The sequence below is a fragment of the Chlamydotis macqueenii genome, chromosome 1 (assembly GCF_036417535.1).
Source record: "Chlamydotis macqueenii isolate bChlMac1 chromosome 1, bChlMac1.mat, whole genome shotgun sequence".
Taxonomy (NCBI): Eukaryota; Metazoa; Chordata; class Aves; order Otidiformes; family Otididae; genus Chlamydotis; species Chlamydotis macqueenii.
Genome location: NC_141556.1, coordinates 70,493,360 through 70,518,206, shown reverse-complemented (window position 1 = coordinate 70,518,206; position 24,847 = coordinate 70,493,360). Strand labels below are relative to the sequence as shown.

At 37.3% G+C, this 24,847-nt stretch overlaps 1 protein-coding gene across 5 annotated transcripts in view; it reads left to right on the top strand.

Moving 5' to 3' along the window:
• The window catches only part of EPS8 (EGFR pathway substrate 8, signaling adaptor), a 141,252-nt gene that overhangs the window by 89,101 nt on the left and 27,304 nt on the right, over window positions 1-24,847 (top strand). For all 5 annotated transcript variants that reach the window (XM_086756055.1, XM_086756061.1, XM_086756074.1 and 2 more), the window contains 10 exons: window positions 8,414-8,481; window positions 10,489-10,650; window positions 10,876-11,025; window positions 13,319-13,401; window positions 15,459-15,595; window positions 17,042-17,115; window positions 18,129-18,255; window positions 18,614-18,702; window positions 22,228-22,302; window positions 22,911-23,059. In XM_086756055.1, the coding sequence (XP_086612181.1) occupies window positions 8,414-8,481; window positions 10,489-10,650; window positions 10,876-11,025; window positions 13,319-13,401; window positions 15,459-15,595; window positions 17,042-17,115; window positions 18,129-18,255; window positions 18,614-18,702; window positions 22,228-22,302; window positions 22,911-23,059 (1,114 nt within the window). The remainder of the gene's footprint in view (window positions 1-8,413; window positions 8,482-10,488; window positions 10,651-10,875; window positions 11,026-13,318; window positions 13,402-15,458; window positions 15,596-17,041; window positions 17,116-18,128; window positions 18,256-18,613; window positions 18,703-22,227; window positions 22,303-22,910; window positions 23,060-24,847) is intronic.

Here is a 24,847-nt window from a genome sequence, read left to right as displayed (position 1 = left end):
GCATGTGTTGACAGAAATAGTAGGTGGTAATAGAAACCAGCAAGAGACATTACAAAATGCTCTTAGCAGATTATTTTTTTCTGACACCTTATGAGAGTGTTGCGCTTTTCTTCTACGTTTTAGACCATCATAATAATTTTTCAAGAGTACGTGGTTTGAACAGTGTGGCAGTATCAGTAAGCGTCTTAACCATGTCCTTTAATCTCTGTGGACTTTAAAAATAATATCTCTCTGAGCTTTTTTATATCAAACATGTCACAGGATAGTCAAATGTCAGTAGAAGATGGGGACAAGTGAGTAAATTTGAGGTATGTAATGATAAACAGCCTACTTAATTGAATTCAGGTACTAATTGAAAATGCTTACCATGTAACTGCTACATGATGGCTCCTGTAAAATGAATTGTTGATCTTCATTCATTCCACTGCTGGTAGATATATCACAAAACTGTAGTTGCAGTTGCCAGGAACTGAATGAAGTAGAAGACTCAATTATCCTGGAGCTCTGAGTAAAGATATATTGGCACAGCTTTTAGAGAGGAGTTTGCACATTTTACTGTTTCTGCTTTGTTTTGTATGCATAAAAAACTAGACTGTCAGTATCACCAAATGCATGAACTGGAAAAAAACAAGAAAAACAACTAAAATCTTTCTTGAGTTCAGGGCAATTATATATATATATTTTTATTATTATTTTAGCAACCGTTACCATTCTGTTGCATCCCACTTGTGTCTCTTCTTCCTTTGTGATGTTAGAGATTTTTGTGCATGCTGTCCCAAGGTGGGTGGGAAGCACTTAAGTGATACTGGAATTGTTAAAATGTGTTTAAAAGGCTTACTATAAAATATTTTATTTATAATTAATAGCTAGCTTAAGTATTTCATTTGAGATCCGTGAGACTGAAAGCCTATAAAGCATGTTGGAGGTGTCCTAGCTTTCTTTTTATATTTTGTATTATGTACATGTGTATTAAATATACATATTTATTTCTATAAATAGATAAAGCTCATGTATTTAATAGGTTCACATATAATATATTGGAAAAATTATATATAATTTTACTGTAAAAGTAAAATGGACCATGTGCTTTTGTTTTGATAAATTGTGACAATGTAATGTTAGCAGCAAACTTTGTCACAAACTTCCTTTTCTTGTAAGACTTTTAAATGTCATTTGGACTAAAGCACTTATCCATGGGTATCAACAAGTGAAAATCTTGAATTCAATTTCTTCCAGGCACAGTAAAGACTAAAAAATTATTATTAATAATAACAATAATGTGCATATATGTGTGTGTGTGTAAACACACACACACACATATATGTCATGACATTAAGTTTACTTCTTGAGTCCCAGTGCTGAGCTGGTTCATTGCTGGTCATCAGGCAGAAGGTTGACCACAGTGCCAGTGGGAAAGGAGGTTGGAGTTTTATTGGTGTAAGAGACAGTTCAGTTAAAAACTAGACCGGAACCCTCACTATCTCTGATGTGGTTATCTGATAGCAAAAACTTCCTTGCAACTGCTTTTTTTTTTCCTGTGTCAAATAATCCCTTTGTTTCCACTCATTTCCTTCCTGAAATGAACTGTTTTCTATTTGCATGATAAATCTCTTGCTGAACTGGGAGGAAAGATACCCTCTGCACATTCTTATGGGGTTTATTTCATCTTTTACTTCCTGATCTTTCTATCCAAAGTGGGTTTTGGCTCATAATGTCATCTGTTGTTCTAGCATTGGCTTCTCCATCTGTCTTCTGCAGCTCTGCTTGCGGGGGAACGTGGCAGCATCAGTTGGCCAATGGCCAGGGCTGTGCTGGGGGTTTGCCAGCGAGTGACGCAGCGTGGAGCAGCCCCATTCCCCAGGAGTAGAGAGCTAGTGCTTTGCTCCAAATTGTTAGATTATTATACGACACAGAATTGAAAGATGTTTCTAAAATTGTCTTCACACTGCATCAGGAAAGACTAGGTGTTTCATCCATTGTGTTTATACTCTCATGGCTGTCATTAGGTGCTAGCAGTGAAATTGCATGTGTATTTTTGCATTGCTGAAATGCCTCATTCAGAGCAAGAACTGTAGTGTAATAAATTCAAGGAAATAACAAGAAGATCATAGACAAGGTAAACGAGTCCATTAAAAGAAGCCATCCATGTAACATGCTTGTATTATTTGGTGCTCAAATGAATTAAAGTGAAAATTGACTCCTAAACAACACGCTTTCTCTGATAGATAGTTCCATGTAGCTATCAGGGAGAAGCTTGTGGCACAAAGCACTGGAAGTGATAGTGTTTGCTCCTGTGTTAATGAGATTTATTTTGAACTCAAGTTTGACCTTTCTTCCCGGATATGTAGATCACGTCTCCTGAACTTTGCTCTCTGCCTGAAGTTGAGTTTTTCCAGCTGTTGCACTGCATTCTTAAAGGGATATCAGAAGTCCAATGCAAACCACAAATATATGGTAGCAAAAGAAGTATTGCGCTTTTCTGCTTAATGATGTGTGGTAGTAATTTATACTATCACTCCAAGATTCTTAGGACAGCTTCTGAGGGAGACTCAATCCATCTCCACATGGATTGCGATGGGATTTCAGAGCTTTGTCTCTTTGCACACTGTACAGATACTTTCCAGTTTGGCTATGGAAGGAGAGGGTGGAATCCACCATTGTCCTTCTTTGCTCTATCATAACCATTGTATTGATAATTTTCATTATTACATCTGGCCTATGCAATTATTTGTAAGACATCAGTGGAAGTCTAGGCATCAGGATTCTTCACTTCTGTTCAGGTCATCTCTTAAGACCCAGACTGAGATCTTTTGCTTCTAGTAAGAATTTTCCCTGCCTAGATAAAAAGTTTGATTTCTCTTGCTGTGACACATTTCTCTCTGTGGTGGTCTGGGCAGTGGCACAGAGCTAGGCTATGGTTGAGTTCATTAACAGCTTTCTAATTTGCCATGTTGCTGCACCTTCTTCCATTTGGAAAATGGGTGAGACAGGATTTTAACTTTAGCTATGTCAGATTCTGTTCATAGCTCTACCTCAAGGGACCTTGGGCCACACTGGTATTTCTGCCTGAAACTCTGGAATAGGTACCTTTCCGAACAGAAATGACTGGGAAGAGCACAGAGTCCTTAGTGTAGGGAAGGCAAGGAAGGGAATGAGCGATGGCAATCTCAAGTCCTGCTTGTCTGTGTCATGTGCTGTCTAGTTTACTCTTGGCTTGGCTAAAAGTCTTTGGTCAAGAGGTCATTTTTTGTTTTCTGGTGTTTTGACTGCTTCCAGAATTGGTATGAAATCAGTACCTTTTAACATCTTTTTGAAACCAGAAGCATGGTCCATTCCCGATGACTGGTGAATTCATTGAGTTCACAAAGACATGAGCAGCAGTAGCATCTCTCCACATGAGACAGCGAGAAGAGTATTAGTTTCCATGGATCAATGTTTGTGTTCCTTTTAAAGGTTTAGTAGCTAGTACATCTTACAGTCAGGACCTATGAGTGAAATGCTGTACTACTTTTAAGTTTATTGCCCTTGCCTTGTGAGAGATTTTATTTTTCTCAAATTCCTCTGGGTTATATTTGCTATATACTGTGATTAAGAATTTAACTTAAGTGTTCTCTGCCATGATCCTTTTTTATTTTTATTTTTTTTCCTTTAACAGAGGGAAGACACTTTAGGTAAATTGTGTGCAGCATATCAGCAGTGTTTGAGCTAACTGCGGTATTAAGGCTGAACTGTATTTTACATGTTGGATATAAGAGCTGTAGTTAGAACAGTAAATAGAAAAAAACTCAGTAGTTTTGAGAGTTTATTAATCCTTTAGTAGCTTTATACATCCTATCTGGAAGTATCCATTGCAGAATTTCACTTTAGCTTCAATAACTCTCTTCATGCATGAAGGGACCCGTGAGAGGCTGAGACTAATCGGGAGTATTAGGAGAATGAAATGGAGCATACAAAATGTTAATTTTTTTTCAGTGTTGGGGGTTGACCCCAGCCAGCAACTAAGGACCTACCCAGTTGCATATTCATTCCCCCTGTCATCTCCCTGCAGTGGGACAGAGGAGAGAATTGGATCAAGATAAAGACAGCTTAATAAGTGAACGAAGGAAGAGGGAGGGAAAAATGTGAAGAAGGCCCAAGTAACGCAAAGGCAATCACTCACCACCTCTCACAAGTAGACCAATGCCCAAACAGTCTCTGAGCAAGGGCTGCTTTGGAAAGACTACCCACTAGTTTTATTGCTGAGCATGGCATTATACAAGATTTGGTCTGTTGGGATCAGCTCTCCAAGCTATGTCCCCTCCTAATCTCTTGTGCTCCCCTAGCCTACTCACTGTGGCAACAGAGAGAGAAAGAGAAAAGACCTTGATGCTGTTCAGCAATAGTTGAACCATCATTCCGTTATCAACACTGTTTTGGTCACAAATACAAAACACAGCACCATACAGGCTGCTGTGAAAAAAAAAATCAGCTCCATCCCAGACTATGTTCAGTAAGTCAGCGAATTCTGTTGCTCATTTTCAATAGCAGAGTAGCAGTTACTTGCATTTGAAGATCATGTAATAAGTCAAGAGGTATTTTCAGGGTTTCTGTAAAAGCAGTCAGATTAATATTGATGAATAATAATCAGCCACTTTGATATGTGAAAGAGCTGAGGAGATGGAAGCTACATTTCCAGAATGATGATGGGCAACTCTGTGGGAAAATAAAGGAAAATAAGGAGCTGTATATGGATGAAAAAGACAGAGTCATGTGCTCAGATATATCTGACTTGAAAGTGGAAATGTGGAAGTATTGTAGGAAAAGGCAGCAGACTCTTGTGTCATGTGGGTAGAGAAGGACGCAGAATAGGTTTGCAGGCCTGTATCAATTTTTCTAGAAGTTCAAGGCAGTGGAGCACATCAGCAAAAGGAGGTGCAAAAGGGTTTGTGTCCTCCTTTCTGAGGGTAAGGTGAGAACTTAAGGAAGTTTGTAGGTGGAATCTGGGACATGAGCCAGGCACTAGGAGAAAGCAAAGGCTGAGATTTAATTTTGAGCTACTGGCAAAAAAAACATTGGAAAAGGGGTACATTCTAGATGCCAGTAGTTTTCTTACAAGATTTTTCTTTGTGTTATGTTCATATTATCATGAAGGGACTTTATTCATTGTTTATTCAGTGAATTTATACTGGACAGCCAAGAAAATCATCTCTCAGGAAGCCTGGGTGATTAGTAGCTTCCTAACTATTGAATTGTAAAAGGGTTGAAAAAGAAAGGTTGAGGGAAAGCCCTTTCAGAAGCAGTGGAAGAATTTTACTGGATGCTAGGGTACTTACTAGAAGATGTATTTTGAAGTGTGAATAATTTCAGGATGGAGCAGTTACCCCCAGTATCTACCTCCTCTATAGCAGTGTTGATGACATTCACAGCTGCTGTAGGCTACTTTTTAGCTCGTCCAAAACCACATAAAAGTTGCAGCACTGAGCGGTAATTAAAAACCTGTGAGGTACCTTCTCTTTTTGGTTTGATCTATAACTGCAATAAGACTTGGGAGTCTCCCTTGTTTTAGTTTACATACTTCACTGCAGAGTTCAGATTGCATCACTTTCTTGGACTCCCAAAAAAGGGAGTCCAAGTCTGCATAAGTGACATACATTACATGGCGGTTTTTAGTAGAAAGGCCTATAGGACAACAAGAAATAGTAGTCAATGCCCCAAGCCTGTCAGTATTTAAGAGGCATTTGGACAGGGCCCTTAATAACTTGTTTGATCAGCTCTGAAGTGATCAGGCAATTGGACTAGATGATGGCTGTCGGTCTCTTCCAACTGAAATATTCTGTTCTATTCTAAATGATAACTTGACTCTCTAGCAGGTTCTAATAATCATTCTGCCTGCATTAAAGAAACAAATAGGTAAATAGGAATTGTTGTTGAACTCAATACGGACTGTCAGTCGTTGCGGTGACCATACTTTTTCTATATTAATACAAACATAGATTGACTTTTGCTAGTTGGAAATTTTATTGAAGTTCTTGTTACTATTCTGTTGTAATTAAGAGTGAAGAACTTGAGGGGCTCTCCTTGACTCTCAAGAGTAGGCAACCACAAATTTTATTAGCATTCAGAAGAGGCTATCTCTTATATAAACACTATTGTTCTCACTGTGACAGAGTGTGTTGAAAACCTTGCGGTCTTGTCTATTGTGAGTGTTGTGCTGCCCTGTGGAAGAGGATGTGTTAATCAGTGGTACAAAAGGTTTTGGATATCCTCTCTTAATATAGGACAAAATTTCTGTGAAGCAGAGCAAGGAGTCTCTTGCAAATCTTTCTGCTTTTTAATTCCATTGGAGCCTCTACATATGCCAGGTTTTCTTTTTTTTTTTTATTTGAAACAACTCCAACAGTTATTGTTTACAGGATTTATAAATCTTACAGTGGATGTAAAATTTCTTATCCTTGTTTAATCTTGTATCATTTTAAAATAGTATTTTTGTTCATCTAAAATAAGTTAATAACAGTCAAAACTGAATATTTGATGCATTGTTAATTGAAACAAGTGACTTTTGGGGTTTTTTTGAGCATATATTCTTTCTTACTGGACAGCATTTAACTACCATTTGCAGTTCATAACAGAAGACTGTTAACTGATCCCCTTGGAGATGCAGATAATTATATAAGATTAAACTAGACACTGCTTTTTAATTCCCTTGTTTTGTTAGGAACAGATGGACTTTACTTCTTCAGATCATCATCCAAACAAAAAAGAAAGGTAGCAAATCAGATAGTACTGCTTTACTGACTGTTTTGTTGGGGTGTGCATGTGTGTGTATCTATTAAAGTTAAAAAGAAAATAAACAAAACAAAAAAAAACCCCTTTAATTAACATGCTGCAAAAGCAGAAATGGTAGTTACATTTGGAATCACTGCAGATCCTCTGCTCTGGGATTTCAGAATAATGGATAATGAAGGTAAGACACCTATTTTGAAACATTCATACACCTAGTTAAAAATTCTGATAATCCATGGTGTTCTTGAATTTGACTGATTGCACTGCATGCTTCTCTTGCTAAAGCAAGCTGAGTAGCTGCTGTACAGGAGCAGGATGGCTCCGCTGCCTGAGCGGTGTTTGTCGTCAAATGCTTCTACAAGTGACATCTGAAAATGAGGGCGCCACCGTCTTTGTCAGCACCTTAAATTCCTGTATGAAGGAACCCTGGTCACATAAGAGACTCTTACAGTGTGGCTTTTGTGGTGTCCTCACTGCAAATCTCTGTACGTCACAGATCACGTGCTCGGTAGTAGTTAGCTTTTTTTTTTATTTTGCAAAAAATAACTTAACTTTCCTCTCAACAGAATCACACACTTTTATTTTACCCCCAAGTACTGCAAGTATGATGAAGTTGCTGTATTTTGTATGTATGTCAGGTACTTTCCTTCTGAACAAAATAAAACTGCCTATTTTACTTGGAGATCAGAAATCAAGTTATTTAATGAAACAGAGAGAAAAGAGTTGCCTACTTGCAGATGCTCCTTGGACCTCTCTCGGCCATGTCTTCTAGTGACTTTCTTCCTTAGACAAAGCTCCTGCTGTTTCAGATCAGACTCTTAAGTGGTCACAGTGAAAAAAGAGAAAAACCTTCCAAATGTTACTTTCAATTTTTTTCCACTGAAGTTGAAAAGTTTTCTTCAATATTCATCTAAATTAATTAGTTTGTGGTGTGGGTGCATGTTATGTCTTCATCTTGCTTTTTCCCTTCCTTCCTCTTCTGGTTTAATATTAATCCATTGTAAAAGGCAAATGATATTTCTGATTTTGCAGCATTGTGTTTTGTTAGGTGAAAAATAGTTCTGTTTAGATATATTGGGTGTGTATTTCTCTCTCTCTCTCTTTATTTTTAAAACTCCTTTCCATGCATATTTCTACATTAGTAATTCATCAAATGGAATACTTTAGAAAGAAATAAAGGATGAGTCAGGTCTGTTTTGTGTGTGACTCTGTTGTTTTGCAGATTTAACATGAGAATTATATGTATATCAGAAAATACTTCTGCTTTTAAGTGCATTCAAATAAATATAGTAAACCTGATGCTAGTTATCATATTGCTACCAAAATGACAAGCCAGTGATTTTAATAATCAGGCTTTCCAATGGAGCATTTTCAGCCAGAACACTGCTCCGCTCCGGTATCCTGACTCACTGTGATGAGATAACTGGCTTTAGTTTGCATCCGGCAGCTCTTTGTTATCATTGTTGCCTAAGTATGATCCTTGTGCTGGACTATGTGGAGGTGAAGGATTTTTCTGTCAAAATACAGAAATTAACAGTAGCTCATCTGTTTTCATATGTACAACTAGTCTTAAGTATCTCTGAGAAGTATTCAGAACAGCAGGATAAAAAGTTGAATGAATAATTATTCTTTCTTTTCCTCCCATCTCTAGAACAAAGAAAGAATTATGCACGAGACAGTGCCAGCAGCATATCTGAAACTTCGCAGTATCACGTAGAGGTGAGATGAGGAGCCATATACCAATTATAGCTTTCAGTTACATGCAGTTATTTTTGCCTACATGACTTCTGAGGATACATATACTTGAAGGCACGTATGTCTTCCAAAATATCCTGGCAGCTCGAGGTCACTTCAGAATAGATTACGCTGAGATGTCTCAAATTCTGTAGCTTTGGCATAATGAGCTGAAATTTTGATGTAGAAGAATGTAAGCAAAGTTGTGTGTAGCTTGGCAAATGGACAGGACATCTCAATGGGTTATCAATTCAATGTGTTATGCTGCCCTGTCTCTGAACCTGGCTGGTTGCAAGGATGAGGCAGAGCTGAAAAACCGTGTGCTGTTGACTAGGCACACTGCATGATATTTAAAATGAATACTTTGATCAATTATAATCAGCAGAGGTGACAGAATATTCAGAAAGAGCTGAACATTAACCCCTAAAAGCCCCAATTAGTCTGCTATGTAGTGGTTAACAAATCTTCTGTGCCTGCACAGATTCTTCCCCAGTTTGAAGTGCAAAGTATGTTACTTCCTGTCTTAAGCTGCTTTGCAGAATTACTGCATGCTGCTGTCATATTTTATCCAGGAGTAGATATATTTAAAATATTCAGCAAAGTAAGCCTGGGTGCCCATATGTAGCCTGTTAAGCACCTTTGGATTCAGTGCCTCATTCTGCAGTCTTACTTTGCCACAAACTTCCTCCCACTGCTATCAGACCACTGCCATGGGTTAAGCCAAGTCTTGCAAATACCACAGATTCTCAGCTCCGTTTTACTGGGTTTTAAATTAGCTCTAAATTTTGAGATCATATGCAGAAGAGTCTTAATTTCAAGTGCTCTTATCCTGTGATCAGCTTGCAAATGAGTACTTGTGTTGCTTCTAATTGTCTATTTTTCATTGATTTCTTCATAAATGTTTTGTTACTGTACTGGCATAAAAATTAGTGCTTGTATTTGGAGTCTAAGCGTTCCTGTGTGAGGAGCCAGTAGAGAGTTTGTTTCCTTTCTTTTAAATGATTTGATTATATGCAGCTTATATCTACTCTCTTGCCTGTCATTACTAAGTGCTGTTATCCTGTAATAAAAGAAGGCACACTTAATTCTTTTTTTTCCTTTTTTTAATCTTTTTTTTTTTCTTAAAAGTTATTTAGGAGATAGATGTGCAAGCATGTATTAAAATTGGTTAAGCTTAAATGAGTGTAACTAGGTCTTCAATAAGAATGTGAAGCTGGATTTATGCCTGGATAAAATGAAATAATCTTACGGGTTTTCTTGCATGCTTGGCATGTTAAAGGAGAAATTGTCAAGACCATAATGACAGGGAAGCTAGCTGAGGTGATGTCTGTGAAGCAGTACTTAATTTCAAGACCATTAATGGAATCTGGAGAATATTCCAAGTTGATGGTGAGCAAAAGTAGTTAGTATACTACATTTTTACTGTGATCAGCATAAAAGAAATGACTAGCCTGTCCATAAGGTGTCCCAGTCAGATGCAAGCCCATTATGGTTGCCGTCAGCATACTAGCTGGCAGCTCTGGGAGAGATGAGGACACTCCAGGTCAGGATGGTGGTGGAGGTATGTTGGCAGGGTGTTTCTGGGAAGCTTCTGCTGACACTTCTTGGAATCAGCTTGCCAAGAGAGACAGGTTTTCTCTCCTCAAGAAAGCTAATTAAATACTCAGGGTTTAATTCTAGCTTTGATACCTGAAAGATGTCAGAATATACTTTCAAGTCTAACCACTTACTGTAGTGAGGAAATGACAGAGTATGACAAACAGCAAGTTACAAAAATCAGTTGACTTAAAATGACATTATCGACTAAACAACCTCTCTGGCTTATTGGTGGGATCTGTCATGTACAAAGGCACTTTTACTCATGAATAATTTGTATTGCTGTTTCCTGGCAATTTGAATACTGACACTGCTGAGCAATAGGGAAAATTCCTTTTTTTTTTTTTTTTTTTTTTTTTTTTTTTTTTTTTTTTAAATATATATCCCATTCACCAGCACTTGACCACCTTTGTTCTGGACCGAAAAGAGGCAATGATTACAGTAGATGATGGAATAAGGAAGCTGAAATTACTGGATGCCAAAGGCAAAGTGTGGACTCAAGATATGATTCTTCAAGTGGATGACAAAGCTGTCAGTTTGGTGGACTTGGAATCAAAGGTAAGATCTGTGAGTGGCAGTCTCATTTTCAGAGAGAGAGAGAGAGAAAGAAAATAGGCAGAAAAATTATGTATGTGAGATTTAGTATTTTAATTAGCTTATTATCACTTTCGCTTTTTATCTTGTGCAGCATTTCTGAGATCGGGACACTGTATAGTAAGGTGGTGGTTTGTGTGTGTTTTTTGTTTGTTTTTTTTTTTTTTTTTTTTTTTTCTCTTCTGGCAGAATGAACTGGAGAATTTTCCTTTAAGCACAATTCAGCATTGCCAAGCTGTGATGAATGCGTGCAATTACAATTCAATTCTTGCATTAGTATGTAAAGAACCAACGCAAAACAAGCCCGATTTGCATCTTTTCCAGTGTGATGAGATTAAGGTAAGATAGTGATAGAAATCTGCTATGACTTATTTGAATGGGGAAATTTTATGAATTGGCAAGTCCAGTGGATAAAATCAACTGAGCTGATTCACAGAAAATAATTCTGTTCTTTTATTCTTATAAATATGCTTAAGTTTAATGCACTTGTGATAGCGACACTACTTATAGTATGTTAGTAAATGTAGTGTAGTATGTCTGGCAAGAGAGTAGTCCAGTATGTAAACTGAATCCTTAGTGCATGTTCAAATATATCATTGCTGTAAATATTGATTTGTGGGCTCTGTTGCTGTTCATTTAAGTTTGCAAGTGAGTAAAGCTCTGGAATGTGTATATCGTTTGCATCCACACTTCTGAAGAGAACAGTGTAGTTTGAGTTATCTTAAATTTATCTTCTAATCTGCAAAGAACTCATCTGAGCCCTGAGTCTCACATAGTCTTTCCCCTTTTTACTGCTCTTTCTGTCACTGAACAATTAAACCTTCTCTACGTTCTCACCTCTCTGCATCTCTGCTCTGCTGGAGAGATCCTGAAAAGGAAAGTATTACTTTCAGGAGAGGCAAAACAAAGAAGAAGATTGTTCGTCTCTGATTAAAATATTTCCTTCAAGTGTAAATATTTTTAAAATATATTCTGCAATAGTTTCTTATTTCCAGGGTTATAAAATTTAATTTCTGTTAGTTAGTCCATTAATTGGTATTTCTTTAAATTCCAATTGATAATTTCATGGGAATTTTTAAATTCCTCTGTACTAGTTCATATCATTGTTTTAAAACAACAGATTGCTAATCACACTGTGCAACCATTTTGAAATTGATTGTGTGATTTGTTGCACAGAATTTGCTGTTTCAATGGAAATTGAGATCCTGTGAGAAGTTCAGTTGGCCTTATGTTAAATAATGCAGGGATCCTTTTTGAGGTCTGGTTGTTCCCAGCTTCCCAAAATGTAGAGGTAGTCTCTTTTCTTCAGACTTTCATTTTTTGAAGTTGTTCCTCTGTGAACAAATGAAAACGCAGAGTGCATAAGCATAACTTGGAAGCCCAGGATCCCCATTTTCTTCTGAGGTATTTTTTGAGTCTGTGACCATACCCTTGGTTTTGTTCCTTACCCATGAGACTTGGCTGGTTTTGAAAGGTTAGATCTTTCTCCCTTGTCTTTTTACTGCTTTTGATTAGAAGTTTTCATGAACCTCAGGAGCCCCTGCAATAAAAAATTAGTTAAAATCAATAAAGTTTGGGATATTCAATATTTTCTGAACAAAAAATTTTTAAATATAAAGGTTAAGGTTCATGAAATTCTTCCGTGTTTAAGTTCCTCAAATCCCCTTAAGTTTTTTTCTATTAATTCTTTAACCTTAATGCATCCCTTGTCCATATTCTTTAGTGCAATTCATTGTAGCCTGAAAACTCCCTTAATCCCTCTGTATCCTAAATTCAACAAAGTCTTCTGATCCCAGCAGAAGTTACATATTCCTTCAAAAAGTTACATGCTTCTCCATTATGAGGGTACTAAGAAAGGCTTGTAGAGTGAGCTGGAGACTGACAGATTTGGGCTTTGACAACGTGTGTAGTAAATTAGTTTGTCAGCTGAAGATGTGTAACACAGCATTCTAGATCCTACGAGAAGCTGTGACCTATTTAACGCAAGATCTATTAAAATAATGGCTTAGACATGCATCAAAATTTCACTTGTGGGCCACTGGTGGAGGCAGACTGCAGTTATGGAGAGACAGGAACCTATAGGTTAGGAGATGTTCTGAAAAATACATCTTTTGTTACGTCAAAGGGAAATTGGAGGCTATTGTTATTTCTTAAAGGAAACTGTATCACTACAAGTTACTTTCCTAATCCCTTATGCTACTAGCATCTATAGTAGTTTTGATGCTACTATCTATAGCAGAAATTTTTTTAATAGTATGTCTTTCCCCTAACACTCTTGAGAAAAACAAAAGTGACATACACAGAGGAAATAAATAGCTTATGTAATAATCATTAACTTGAGATAATTACAGCTGTTCAGACAAATTTGGTGTCTAGATGACATACTCATCTGATGATAATGCTTGCGATTGGAACAGTGACAAAAATACCAATTCCCAGACAATAGTATTGTGTGTTTCTTTTTTTCTATTTATGTGTAAAATAATTTATCCTAGACCTTTTAAATGAATGTGATTTGATAAGGTATTCTGGAATCTAAAGATGCCCTAAAAAAAGTGCATGAGGAGATATTTATTTCATATATCTGGATAGTCTAGCTGATAACTAATGTTTTCTGCTTCTGTCACTTTAGGCTAGCTTTATTCATGAAGATATTGAAAGTGCAATCAGTGACAGCAAAAGTGGGAAACAAAAGAAGAGACTTGAAACACTGAGGTAAAAACCCAGCTTCTTGGCAGTGTATGGGATCATCAAATAGTGTTACAGCATTCAGAAGCTCTCTGAGTCTGCTTGCTGTCTTTTGCTCTTTTTTTTCCTGGTTGATAAAATACTTAAAAAACGATGTGTAGAGCCCTTGCTTTAATAATTATCTCATGTTCTCTCAATTTGTAGCGTGACTCTTACCTTTCCTGATTCCATCTTAGTGGTGGGAATAGCTCACACCAAAGCCGTTTGCCAGAGAATAGCATTGCATGTCTCAGTTCTGCATATAGATCAAGCAGTTCAGAATTTAAATTAAAAACATAAAGGCACCATAACTCCAAGTAAATAAGATTATGATAAAAGATTTTTGGATCTAAAGATGTTAAATAAAAGAGCAACTGAAGATTGAATAATCTTCCTGCCTGCCTATTTAACGATGCTGAAGAGTCCTTGTTTCCCTGGTAGTGACAGCTTCTCTGCCAGTTGGAAAATGTAGGGGAAAAGTGTCTGCTGGGTTCAGAGAAGATTAATACAGAAATGACCGGTAGCTAGCAGAGGCATAGAAACAAGGGCACAAATATATTAGATACTGAATGGTAATGGTGGTAGTTTGTTGAAAAGTTAGTATGTAGTTGTGTCCTGATAGTGTCTCTCAATAACACTTAGTTTTGTGGTTCAGATAGAGAAGTCTCTGCTGGACAAAAATCATTAAGTACAAATGTCACCATTGTATGAATGAGTTTATAACAATCTTAGCTGCCTGTTAATTCTGATGTGCAACTTAAGAAATTTTCGTAGAGTAATGGACACTGCTATAAAAACAAAACAAAAGCTGACCTGTTTCTAACTTTATCTGCAGGTTTAAAATTAAGTAAGTAGACTTTACTGTTCGTGGGTCAGTAACAAACAGGTATAAGCACAAAGAGGCAATCCAGAAGGACTCAAACACACTGGATGTGCTGGAAAACTAGTGAGATTTAATTGGAAAAAGAATGTAGGTCAGTCCATTGGTGGAAAAATAATCTGAGATATCGGTCTCTAAGGGCTATGAGGCCAAGAGGTCAGGAGAGTGTGACAGCTTAGTGCTGGTTACTCGCTGTTGTATCATGTGAATGCTGGCACTGGGTCATGAGGAGAGACCCTCCTGCCTGACATTGCATTATCAAGTGGCTGCAAAGTTATTGATAAGTAGAAGTGTGGGACGTGTGGAGAGTAATGCCCAGGAGACTGGAGGATAGAAAGATGAAGGGAATTTTATTTTTCTTCAGTGTTCAAAGACCAAATAACACTCGACACTTTGTGTTGTTGTTGAGTGCCGCTAATGAGATGGGATTATAAAGAGATGAATTCAAGGTGAAGATCTTGCTTTTAGAGATGTGGGGAAGGAATGGGATGTGTGTATCACAGGAGTTGTTGGGATTTTTCGTCTATTGGTATCAAGTTACAGAATGACTTCAAAGACCTCTTTCCTTGTGGTATTTAAAACTACATTAACAACTGGAAAACTGGAAAATTGCAGGTGATAAACACTGATAAATTTGTATCAAGACAGGATGAACAGGCCTGAAAGGACGATCAGCCTGTAAACTTAATTGGTTTTTGTTAGTAGGGTTTTAAGAAACAGGTGGTTGGCAACCTGTCAGATTTAGGGAATAGATACTCAATTGTGATGACTGAAAGGTAACTTCTAATGAGGATTTTTAAACAAAATGGAAGTCCAGCCATTGAACTGCATGTGGCGGTAAAAATGCCACCTACTAAACCCAAGCCACTGAATTTACCTGTGTAAACTGGCAGGTCTCTAGACATCATGTTCTGTGGCACTGCTTGGGGATTTCCCGTGTGGCCAGGTGACAAAGATTTGCTAACCCTGTCATGGAGTGGGTTTCCTACTGTGCTGAAAATATTTACACATCATGGTCTTGAGTACTGCTTACATAGCACGTCCATAGTATGCTCAACGGTAGAAGAGGTCCTTGTGAAGCTTCCTTGTCTTTTCTGATTAAGTACTAGAAAATAGAATGTTTTTCCTTCAAATGTCACCTCTGGGCTTTCTTCTCTTCCTCTAGAATGATATCCAAAGCTGACAGCGCCATCCCGCCACCGCCGCGGGCACCTGCCCCTGTGCCGCCGGGGACCGTCACCCAAGTGGATGTGAGAAGCCGTGTGGCGGCATGGTCCGCGTGGGCTGCGGAGCAGGGAGAGTGTGAGTACCTCTGAGAGCCTCCTGCCACAAGTGCAGTGACAAACAGTTGTTCTGGACAGTAGGTTTTTATGGTCCTCAGTAATAACAAAAATAATTTGGAAAGACCACTTTCATAAAGATTACAGTAATTGAGTCCGGATACAGAAATGGTAGTACAAGGTCACTCCTCTGTCCTCACTGAGAGCAGAGAGGATTATTCTCCCAGTCTAATTTGAAATGCCCCAAGCAAATGTTGCCTAGTCTGGGGAATAAGACCTGACTGTCATAATCTGACTTGTCATTTACATGCACTTATCCATTTTCTGAATTTCTATTCAGAGCTTTGTTTTCCTGTATTTGTCTGGATGGAGATGTGGGCTACTGATTTTAAACCTGGGCTTTTTTGTGAATGTAATAACATTCACAGTAGTCAGTATGGTCATAAATCTAGTAATTTAATGATGCTCTCTTTAGTAACAGGGAGAGCATAGGCCACAGATTTCAGACAATTAGAAAATATAATCATGGATTAAAAGCTGACTGGATATCTGCATTATTTATTTATTTTATATTTATTGTTATAATGGCTTCTCTAGCTGAATTGGGGGTTTTTGTTGTTTTTTGTTTGGTTGTTTTTCTTAAGCTTGAGCTAAGGAATGCTGTAGCATTTCTGATTGGTTTGGACTTTGTTTGTTTGTTTGTTTGTTTTTAAACCTCTAACAGAAACATTTGATTTTGATCAGATTTCATTGAAAAAATTGTTCTTTAGAAACAGTAAAGCTCTTTCTTTCTAAGAGACTATTTAGGGCATAATCTTGGCTAAGGTGAGGCCTTTTTTTTGCAACCTAAAAATGCAGAGTTTATAATTTCTCAAAATGTTAACTCTTGGTTTTTTCACATATAAGTCACTGAGGCTGTCCATTGTTTAGAAATACCTATTTTATCACATCATTATCTCCCATTTCTGTGTTTCCAGACTTGGTCACACTGCTCAAAATCCTACATCCCTTTTTGGTTAATACTTTTTCTATCAAAATTGTCTTTGAAGTCATGGCTACTCTCTTCCTTCTTGCTCACTTCTTCTGGAGTAGGTTTCAGCATATTTTGCAAAATGGCATGATTTCTCCTAATGATGTATTTATAATCTACCATTTTCTGCTTTGATTTTTTTTTATTTAGACCCACAGTTCTGTGATTAACTTGATTCATGCAACTAAGCTGACTGATAGCATACAACTAAGCTTTTTTTTTTTTTTTTTTTTTTTTTTTTTGGTGTAGTGAGACTTGGAAGGATCAGGCATTAGGGTGCAAGATTTTCAGGTTGTGTGGAGTCCTTGCAAAGCGAATGGTACAAAAATTGCTGATCTTTTTCTTATAGCAATATGATTTCAAGTAAGCTGTATAAGAAGCGTTGGTTACTAATTCTGCATATTTGGATGTCTTATTTTCTTGTTCCCTTTTCTGCAGTTGAAAAACATAGACAATACCATGATCATGAAGAAACAGCAGAGATGATAGCAGCCAGGATTGACAGAGATGTTGTAAGTGAGAAACTCCAAGCAATATTGCTTAAAATCTGTGAAATTTTGCCGTTCTACTTCATGGGAAGGCTTCTTCCACGTGGGAAATTCAGTTCTGGAGGAAAGCTTTCCAGGCAGCTTATGTCTGTGTGGTAGACCTAAAAATGAATAGGCAGTAGTTCTTTTGTTAACTTTTTTTTCTTTAAAAAAGAAGAAAAAGAAAGTGCTGGAAGTTGATGTCAAGTTTTCTGCTGTGAAGAGCTAGAAATATAAAAACTTATTTTATGTACTAGACCAAATTCAGCAAACTATGTAAGGATAAACTAAAATTCAATTAATTTAGTGGATCTTAGATATGTGCAATATCTGGCAAATGAATGTATGGTAATTTCCGATATCACCTATAAACAACAAGATTAGGTAGGTCTTATGATGTATGTGATGTCAAATATTGCCCCATTTTTCAGTTCTAACTTTCTGCTGTTGCCTTCAGCAACATCTGAGAGTCTTTAGGAAAGCATGTTGGGGCCTGCTGAATTGGTGTATGCATGTTTTCCCCAGGGGCTCCTGCATTCTACTCCACTTGCACTTAGAAAACAATTCTTCAAAGAGTACTTGTACTATAAAACTATGATCTGACATTCAAGAAACAGCTTAATACTTTGTACTAAAGGGGATTATGAAGTTATACTGTTTAGGAAAATGTTGTCTTACACAAATAATGAGAAATTTTTATATGTTGTGAGAGAAAATGTAATGCGTGAGCAAATTGTGTAATTCCAATCTGAATGTAAAAATATTGATCCTTATATTTTAAAAAACTTCCAGTGGCCCATAGTTTTTAAAAATCTAAGACTTAAAATACTTTACAGGCTTATAAAGTTAAGAACATAATGAATCTAAATAAGCAACATTCTCACATGGACTTTGTTCTGAGGAAGCTGTTGGTATCTGAGAGTGCAGTCATTTTGATTTCTGGAGTATTTCTGCTATAGGTTCTGTAGAGAAACTATTTCTTTTCTTTTCTCTCATAGCAAATTCTGAACCATATTTTGGATGACATTGAGTATTTTGTTACTAAACTTCAAAAAGCCGCTGAAGCATTTGCTGAACTTTCTAAGAGGAAGAAAACTAAGAAAAGTAAAAAGAAGGGACCTGGAGGTAGGAGTTCTTACTGCATGCAATTCTGTTTCTCTAAGGATTATTGAAGTACCTAGCAAATGTGTGGTTTTGTGTTGGTTTTTTTTTGTGAATGTAGTAATTTTCTTTGACTTTGAGCACAAGAAATCCTATGCAGTATAGTCTTAGAGGAAAACATGAAAGCTATTTGCTTGAAGTCACTGGGGAGGACTAATTAGATATATGACTGCAGAATATGCTTACTGTTGTGGTTCTGTATCTACAAAATTCTGTAAGTTGGTAAATTTATTGTGTATTTATGTGTTTACTATACCTGTAATATTTATAGAAATTATATACCGTATAAATGGATATATAAAAATCTCATTTTGTTCACCAGAGGGAGTTCTTACTCTCCGTGCAAAACCACCACCTCCAGATGAATTTGTTGACTGCTTCCAAAAATTCAAGCATGGCTTCAATCTTCTGGTAAGTGACTACTAGTGGATATGATGATGTATGTAGTAAAAGGTTTTTTTTTCCTGGGATGGTTGATGGTAAGTATAACATGATCTTTGTTTTCCCTGCTGCTGCAAATTAATTTGGGTGTCAGTTTTGCTGCATAGGTTTTCCTATGTCTTATTTCACTAGTATAAAATAAAGAATGAAAATTCTGGGGAAATATGAAGAGGAGAAGGAAAAATCAGTAACATGATGGATTTGCTTTGTAGTTATTTTTAAGTTGGATTTTTTTGGAGGTTCCTGTTATGCCAAAGGGTGTGGATGCTTTGCTGTGAACTCCCCTGCGGAAGCTGCGGAAGGTTATCTTGTCTTTGGGAATGTGTTAATCAAGTCTTCTACTTTCTGTTTAACTTTCCTGATGCATTGTTCATTTAGAGAAACCCTGTGGGTCTTAAATGTCCTACTGCTGCCAGCTGTGTAGAGGTGGTCATGCCATCTAGGGAGCTGTGAGTCTGAGTCTGCATTGTCTTGGTCTCCACTGCTCTTTCAGAAGGAGCAAACCCACAAGCATCCTCTTCAAGAATGCTGATATACAAATGCAATCTTGTTTGGTCCTTGGCTGACACACAGGAAGACAGCTCAGCTATTAATTGACTGATCTTGGATGTTCACCTTTTCCTTCTTCATCCAAGTGTGAACCAGAGCTGGTCACCTCTGGTCTAGGTTGGCCTATGAGCCAAAGAATCTGCTCCCAAAAGTGCTCTGCACAGTGACAAGATGAGCCTCTTTCTTTTTCAGCATTGTGTGTTTCGTCTTTTCTTGGTTCTTTAAAGCTTTTTATTTGGGAAATTTGATTTTAAATTGTAAAAGAATTTCTAGGAACATCTGTTGACATCAAGGTTCTGTTGCATGCTTGCCAGCATCACCAGCTGTGGCCTTAATTTAGTTTGTTCAGCTATGCCCATCAGACTGTCTGTGCTTGTTGCAGTCATTATATAGGACCTTGGTGGCTTCAGAACGCTCCATCCAACAAATTGCTGTCACTTTATAGGTTCTCAAGAAGCAGAGATGCTAATTCAAGAGTCTTCTTTCATCTTCTCCAAGTGCTTTTAAAGGGAGGTGACTGGTGGGACACCTTTAAAGCATTTGCTTTCAGATACTGACTGTCCCTTCCAGTCACTGGTGAAGCTATGCCAACAGGGAAGATTGTTCTTGCATTCACTGAGTCAAATCAGCTTTTTCTTCCTCTTGGGGAATGAATTCTGATTGCAGGCTGTAGAAGAGATTTAGAAATGTTAAGGATATTTATTTGTTTAAAACACTGTATCAAATGCTGTGATTTTGACCTTGAAGGATTGCTGGTTTGGGGTGAGTGGATGTTACAGAACATGCTCATCCTTCTCAGTAATAATGCTTATAATGTTCGTTCTTTTTTCCATTCTTCTTACTGCGTTCTGTATTTAAATCAGTTTTTCACTCAAGAGCAACGTGTGTATCTTTGAATCTTCAACTTCTGTGCAGGAGAAGAAGCAGTTCTTGTTTCAGTGCTCAGCAGCACCTAGGACCTGGTTTTCTAAAGTTGCTCTGGAAGAGTTGTGCTGTAACAGTGCTTTACTTCAGCATCATTGCAGGAGCCACAAAAGCCTGAAATTTCACTTCCTGGTGGTTTATGTCAGACATGGAGAACTGTACAAAATGGAGAATCTAGTTTAAAAATAAAAGAAGTAGATAGAAAAATAAAATCTTTGGCAGTAGAATGGAAACGGTTTTAAAACACTGTGCTGGAAACTTCTAGAAAATGCCTACAATCTGTCAAAAAAAACTTCAGAAAGGCAAAAGGAAAGTTGTTATGACTGAAGAACAATGTGTAGGAAGTTAGTAGAAGTAAAAACACATCCTCCTCCTTTTTTCATTTGGAGGCACGCTCTGAAACGCTAGATGTAAAAGCAGAATGAGGCTAGCCAAAAGCAGTTTGAGGAACAGACAGTTAAGATGCAATAAAAACTTCTGTAACTTTTAAAAACACATTCTGGTATGCTGCTTGCTTCTGTAGCCTGCAAGGCCAATGAGTAAAAAAAAAAATAAATCCTCCAAAAAACTGTATCTGAGAAAGCATATTATTTTTTTCTTATGCATATATTTACTTGGAAAACCTTGATAGCAGACAATATGTTCGTGATAACCATTTTTTTATGAGGGGCACAAGAGATTATCTGTTTCAAATTGAAAACCTAGTAATGGGTTAAAGAACAGTAAATCAAAATGGCAAGTTACAGGCAGATTAATAGAAGCCCTGTTTGAATGTTCATCCATCTATTCCAAAAACTAAGTCAGTGTGGTGTGTAACCTCTCTCAAACTGCCTTTCTTCCAGAGGAAGAGAAGAGGTTAAGGTAATGCTGATAATCTTTAAAGTCATTCCAAGGACCTGAGGGACTGCGACAACCAGGTACCCCTGAGGTACCCTTACATAGGATACAGTTTGTAGACGGGTATATTAAATTGAGGAAGAAGCAAACATGCATCTTGCAAAAAAAAAAAAAAAAATAGTGTCTACAAATCCATCAATTATTTGATTTTTGTTTCCTTGGATTTCCAAAACACACCCAGCAAAGTTGCACACCTTGAAGTTCTTAAAGAAACTGAGCTACTCTGAGGTTGAATGTAGCTTCTTAGGTTCTTGTTTGGTGAAATAGAAAACAAATTGTAGGACTAAAATGCCAGTTCTCAAAGTGCAGTAAATTTAGTAGTGATGTCCCACACATGCCTCTGTAGAGGCTTTTGCTGTCCAATGTATTTACAGGTGTTCTGGCAAATGAGGAGTGTAGAGTCAACAAATGCAGAAATATCTCATGATAGCAGATAAAGTGGCAGATGAAATTCAATATTGATAGATATGAGGGTCATGGACAGGTGGGGGAAAATCTCATATATAAACCAAATCAGAACAAAATGTTGATGTAATACAAATTCCTGTGAGAACATCATCCATGTTCAATGGTGATCAACCAAGCAAATGTTAGGAAAAAAACCAGAGAAAATTAACAAATCAAGAGCATCAATATGCTGTTATGTTGCCTGGCCTTATTGTGTTCCCAGTGTAGCGAAATTGAAAAAGGTACAGAGAGGACAAGAATGCTCAAAGGAATTACTTTAGCTTGGAAAAGACCAAGCAGAGGAAGAATGTGATAAATTTGTAAATGGTTACGAGCATCCCCGCAAAAAGCGAGTAGAGGATTGCTCAGTTTTCATTTGGAAAAGAACTACAGAATACTAATGAAACTAACAGGTGGCAGATTTCTAAAGGAGGTGTTTCTTTACAAAGCACAGGATTCGGTTGCGGAAGTTCTTGTTTGTCACAATAGGTGCTAAAGATACACATGGATTCAAAAGCAATTGGGTGAATGGGCACTTGCTTTTAGTGGATGTCGCAGACAAAACATTGGGCTTAGGCAGACCTGTGGCCTGACCAGGGATGGCCATTCTTATGTGAAGTATTTATTGTCATAAAAGTTAAATGTTTCTTACTATGTATCATTTTCCCATTCCTTCAGGCCAAATTAAAGTTCCATATCCAGAATCCTAGTGCAACTGAACTGGTTCATTTTCTCTTTACCCCGCTACATATGGTAAGGTTTTATAATTTTCTTGGTGTTTTCCTTCAGAAGTCTTGTATTTATATGCTCTGTAACCTTTTCAAAGATTAAAAAGATTGAAATGTTGTGTCCTTGGACAATACATAAGGAAAAGTGTGTGTATCTCAGGATGAGATTCTCTTTAGAAAATAATTTCTGTCCTTTTCTGTACATATTCTCATCTATTAAATATATTTATTTAAATAATCTTTAGCTTAGCGCGTTACAATTTGCCATTGTATTTTTTAATTAACAAAAAAAAAATTGAGATAATTTACATAATGCAGGAGGAGAGTTGAAAGCCTAGCCATATGTCTATTTAATGGAAGTATTATGGTTTTGATCAGTAGAGGAAAAATAACATTGCCAAAATTGGGTCTAAATATAAAATGGTTGGTGACCAGAATAGTAGTTCTTCTGTAATAAATGGTTTACTTAATCTCTAGGACATTAAGACACATTGTTAGCTTCTCAGAGTTTTTAGGGGGGGGGGGGGGTGAGTAATATGTTTCTTAGCAGCATTGCAGGTAACTTATATGTTCAGTAACTTCCTCTACTGACAATGTGTATGTTCTTTGTATTATTTTAATACCTGGTTTTAGGTGGTACAGACAACAGGAGGTCCAGAGCTTGCTGGTACAGTACTCAGCCCCCTCTTAACAAAAGATACGATAGACTTCCTGCGGTATACTGTCACCAGTGAGGAAGGACAGTTATGGATGTCACTGGGTGACACATGGACTAAAGCCAGGTGAGAAAAAGCCTTTGGATATTTTAGAGATGATCTCTAAACTCAAGATTATTGACATGATTTTAACCAGGTTACTCACCCCCCAGGAAACTAAATATTAATTTGCTAGGGTTTGGACTCTTCAGAACTGTTCTTTGAAGTTTTTGGAAAGGAACTTTTTATCCTCAGTGGGATTTAGGATTGGTTGGATTTTAGAGGTCTCAAGGAGAGAGAAAATGCAGGTAGAAATTTTTTTTTTTATTTTTCCATGGTGTCAAGAACCTCTTGACATAACCTCTTGCAGTATTTTTTTCTGAACTGTCCCTTGTATATTTCCAGTTGTTTCTCATCGTTATTTTTCCAAGCCAGCTATCTGGACTTCATTAAAAATCAGTTTGAAGAATAAAATAGTTAAGAGTCATTTCCAATAATTATCAAAAGCTAAAAGTTTACTATGTCTTTACTTCTTCAAAAGCATCATAATGCTATAAAGAAAATGCTTATAATTTTAAAACAATGTCTATTAACTGAACCATGTTACATGTGAAATACCCTACATGTTGCACTTAATGTATTTACTATTATAGTTAGGTAAAAATTAAGTATTTTATGCATTTGTTGTTTTTGAGGCAAGCATATGGTTTGAAATTACTTACACAAATAGAACGTGCAGAAGAAAAAGCTTAAATTAGCAAAGTGTATTTTAACTCTGTAATCTGTGGTAGGTAAGTAGATTTGATGATGTGTAAGTATGCAGTCACCTGGGCTGGAAACGCATAATATATCTGGTGTTTATTCATCCTTGCTCGTAGATTTAAAATTGGAACAGAAACATCTACCAATTAATAGATTGATTGTTTAAAAATTAATTTAGTATTTTGCTGGTAGGGAAGGCTGCATGGAAAGCCCTAGAGCATGGAGTGACAAATATCCTCAGAGTAGGGAGAGTTACGTAGAGATCTTTCCTTTCCTTGAGCTCACTCTGCTGCAGGACCAGGAGTGTCCAAATTTGTCCTTTGGGCCTGTTGTTTGGCATGCTACTACAAAGTGATCTGGAAACAGGAATTGCAGCTCCTTGTGATTGCCAGAGAGCTTACACCAGCAAAGCACCATCCACTTGCCTTTACCTGTTTCAAGCTCTGCTGGCTTCTTGGCAGCTTGTGGTGGGACTGGCAGTGGAAGTTGCCTCAGAGTATTGGAGCCCTGTGCAGGGAAGATGGTTCACTGGATAAGATAATGGACTCCTTGTCTTGGGAACTACCATCATCATTTGTTTAGTCAATCCTGAAAAAAGTTTAATGAGAAGAGAAGTAGCTCATGTTGGGCAGTGAAGAATGAAGCACTTAGAATATAGTTGGTTGACCTATGCAGAATAAAAATGATAGTCTGATTGATCTCAGTATCCAGATGTACACTGTGGTATGGTGTGGCAGAAAAGCTGGATGATGAAACTGAAGGGTTACTGACCTAGCTCTGGCCTGCTAATGGGCTGTAATTGCTGGCTGCTCCTGCAACTTGTGTGACTGGCAGCACTGGTCCCTTAATTTTGAGCAGTGTCAACAACCAGACTGTTAAAAGACTGTAATATACAACACTGTTTCTGCTTCCACTGTGAAGATACAGTAATTCATATTACGAGACAGTGTGTTATGTGTAGTGCAAAGGCAGAGCATGAAAGCCTTAATTTAAGTATTTTCTATTAGAATAGGGAATGCTAATGGAGGTCTGAAAAGTAATACAGTATTTTTAAAAGATTGATCTGGACTACAAAACAGCAAATGTGATGAAAGTTCTTGTGCCCTGGAGCAT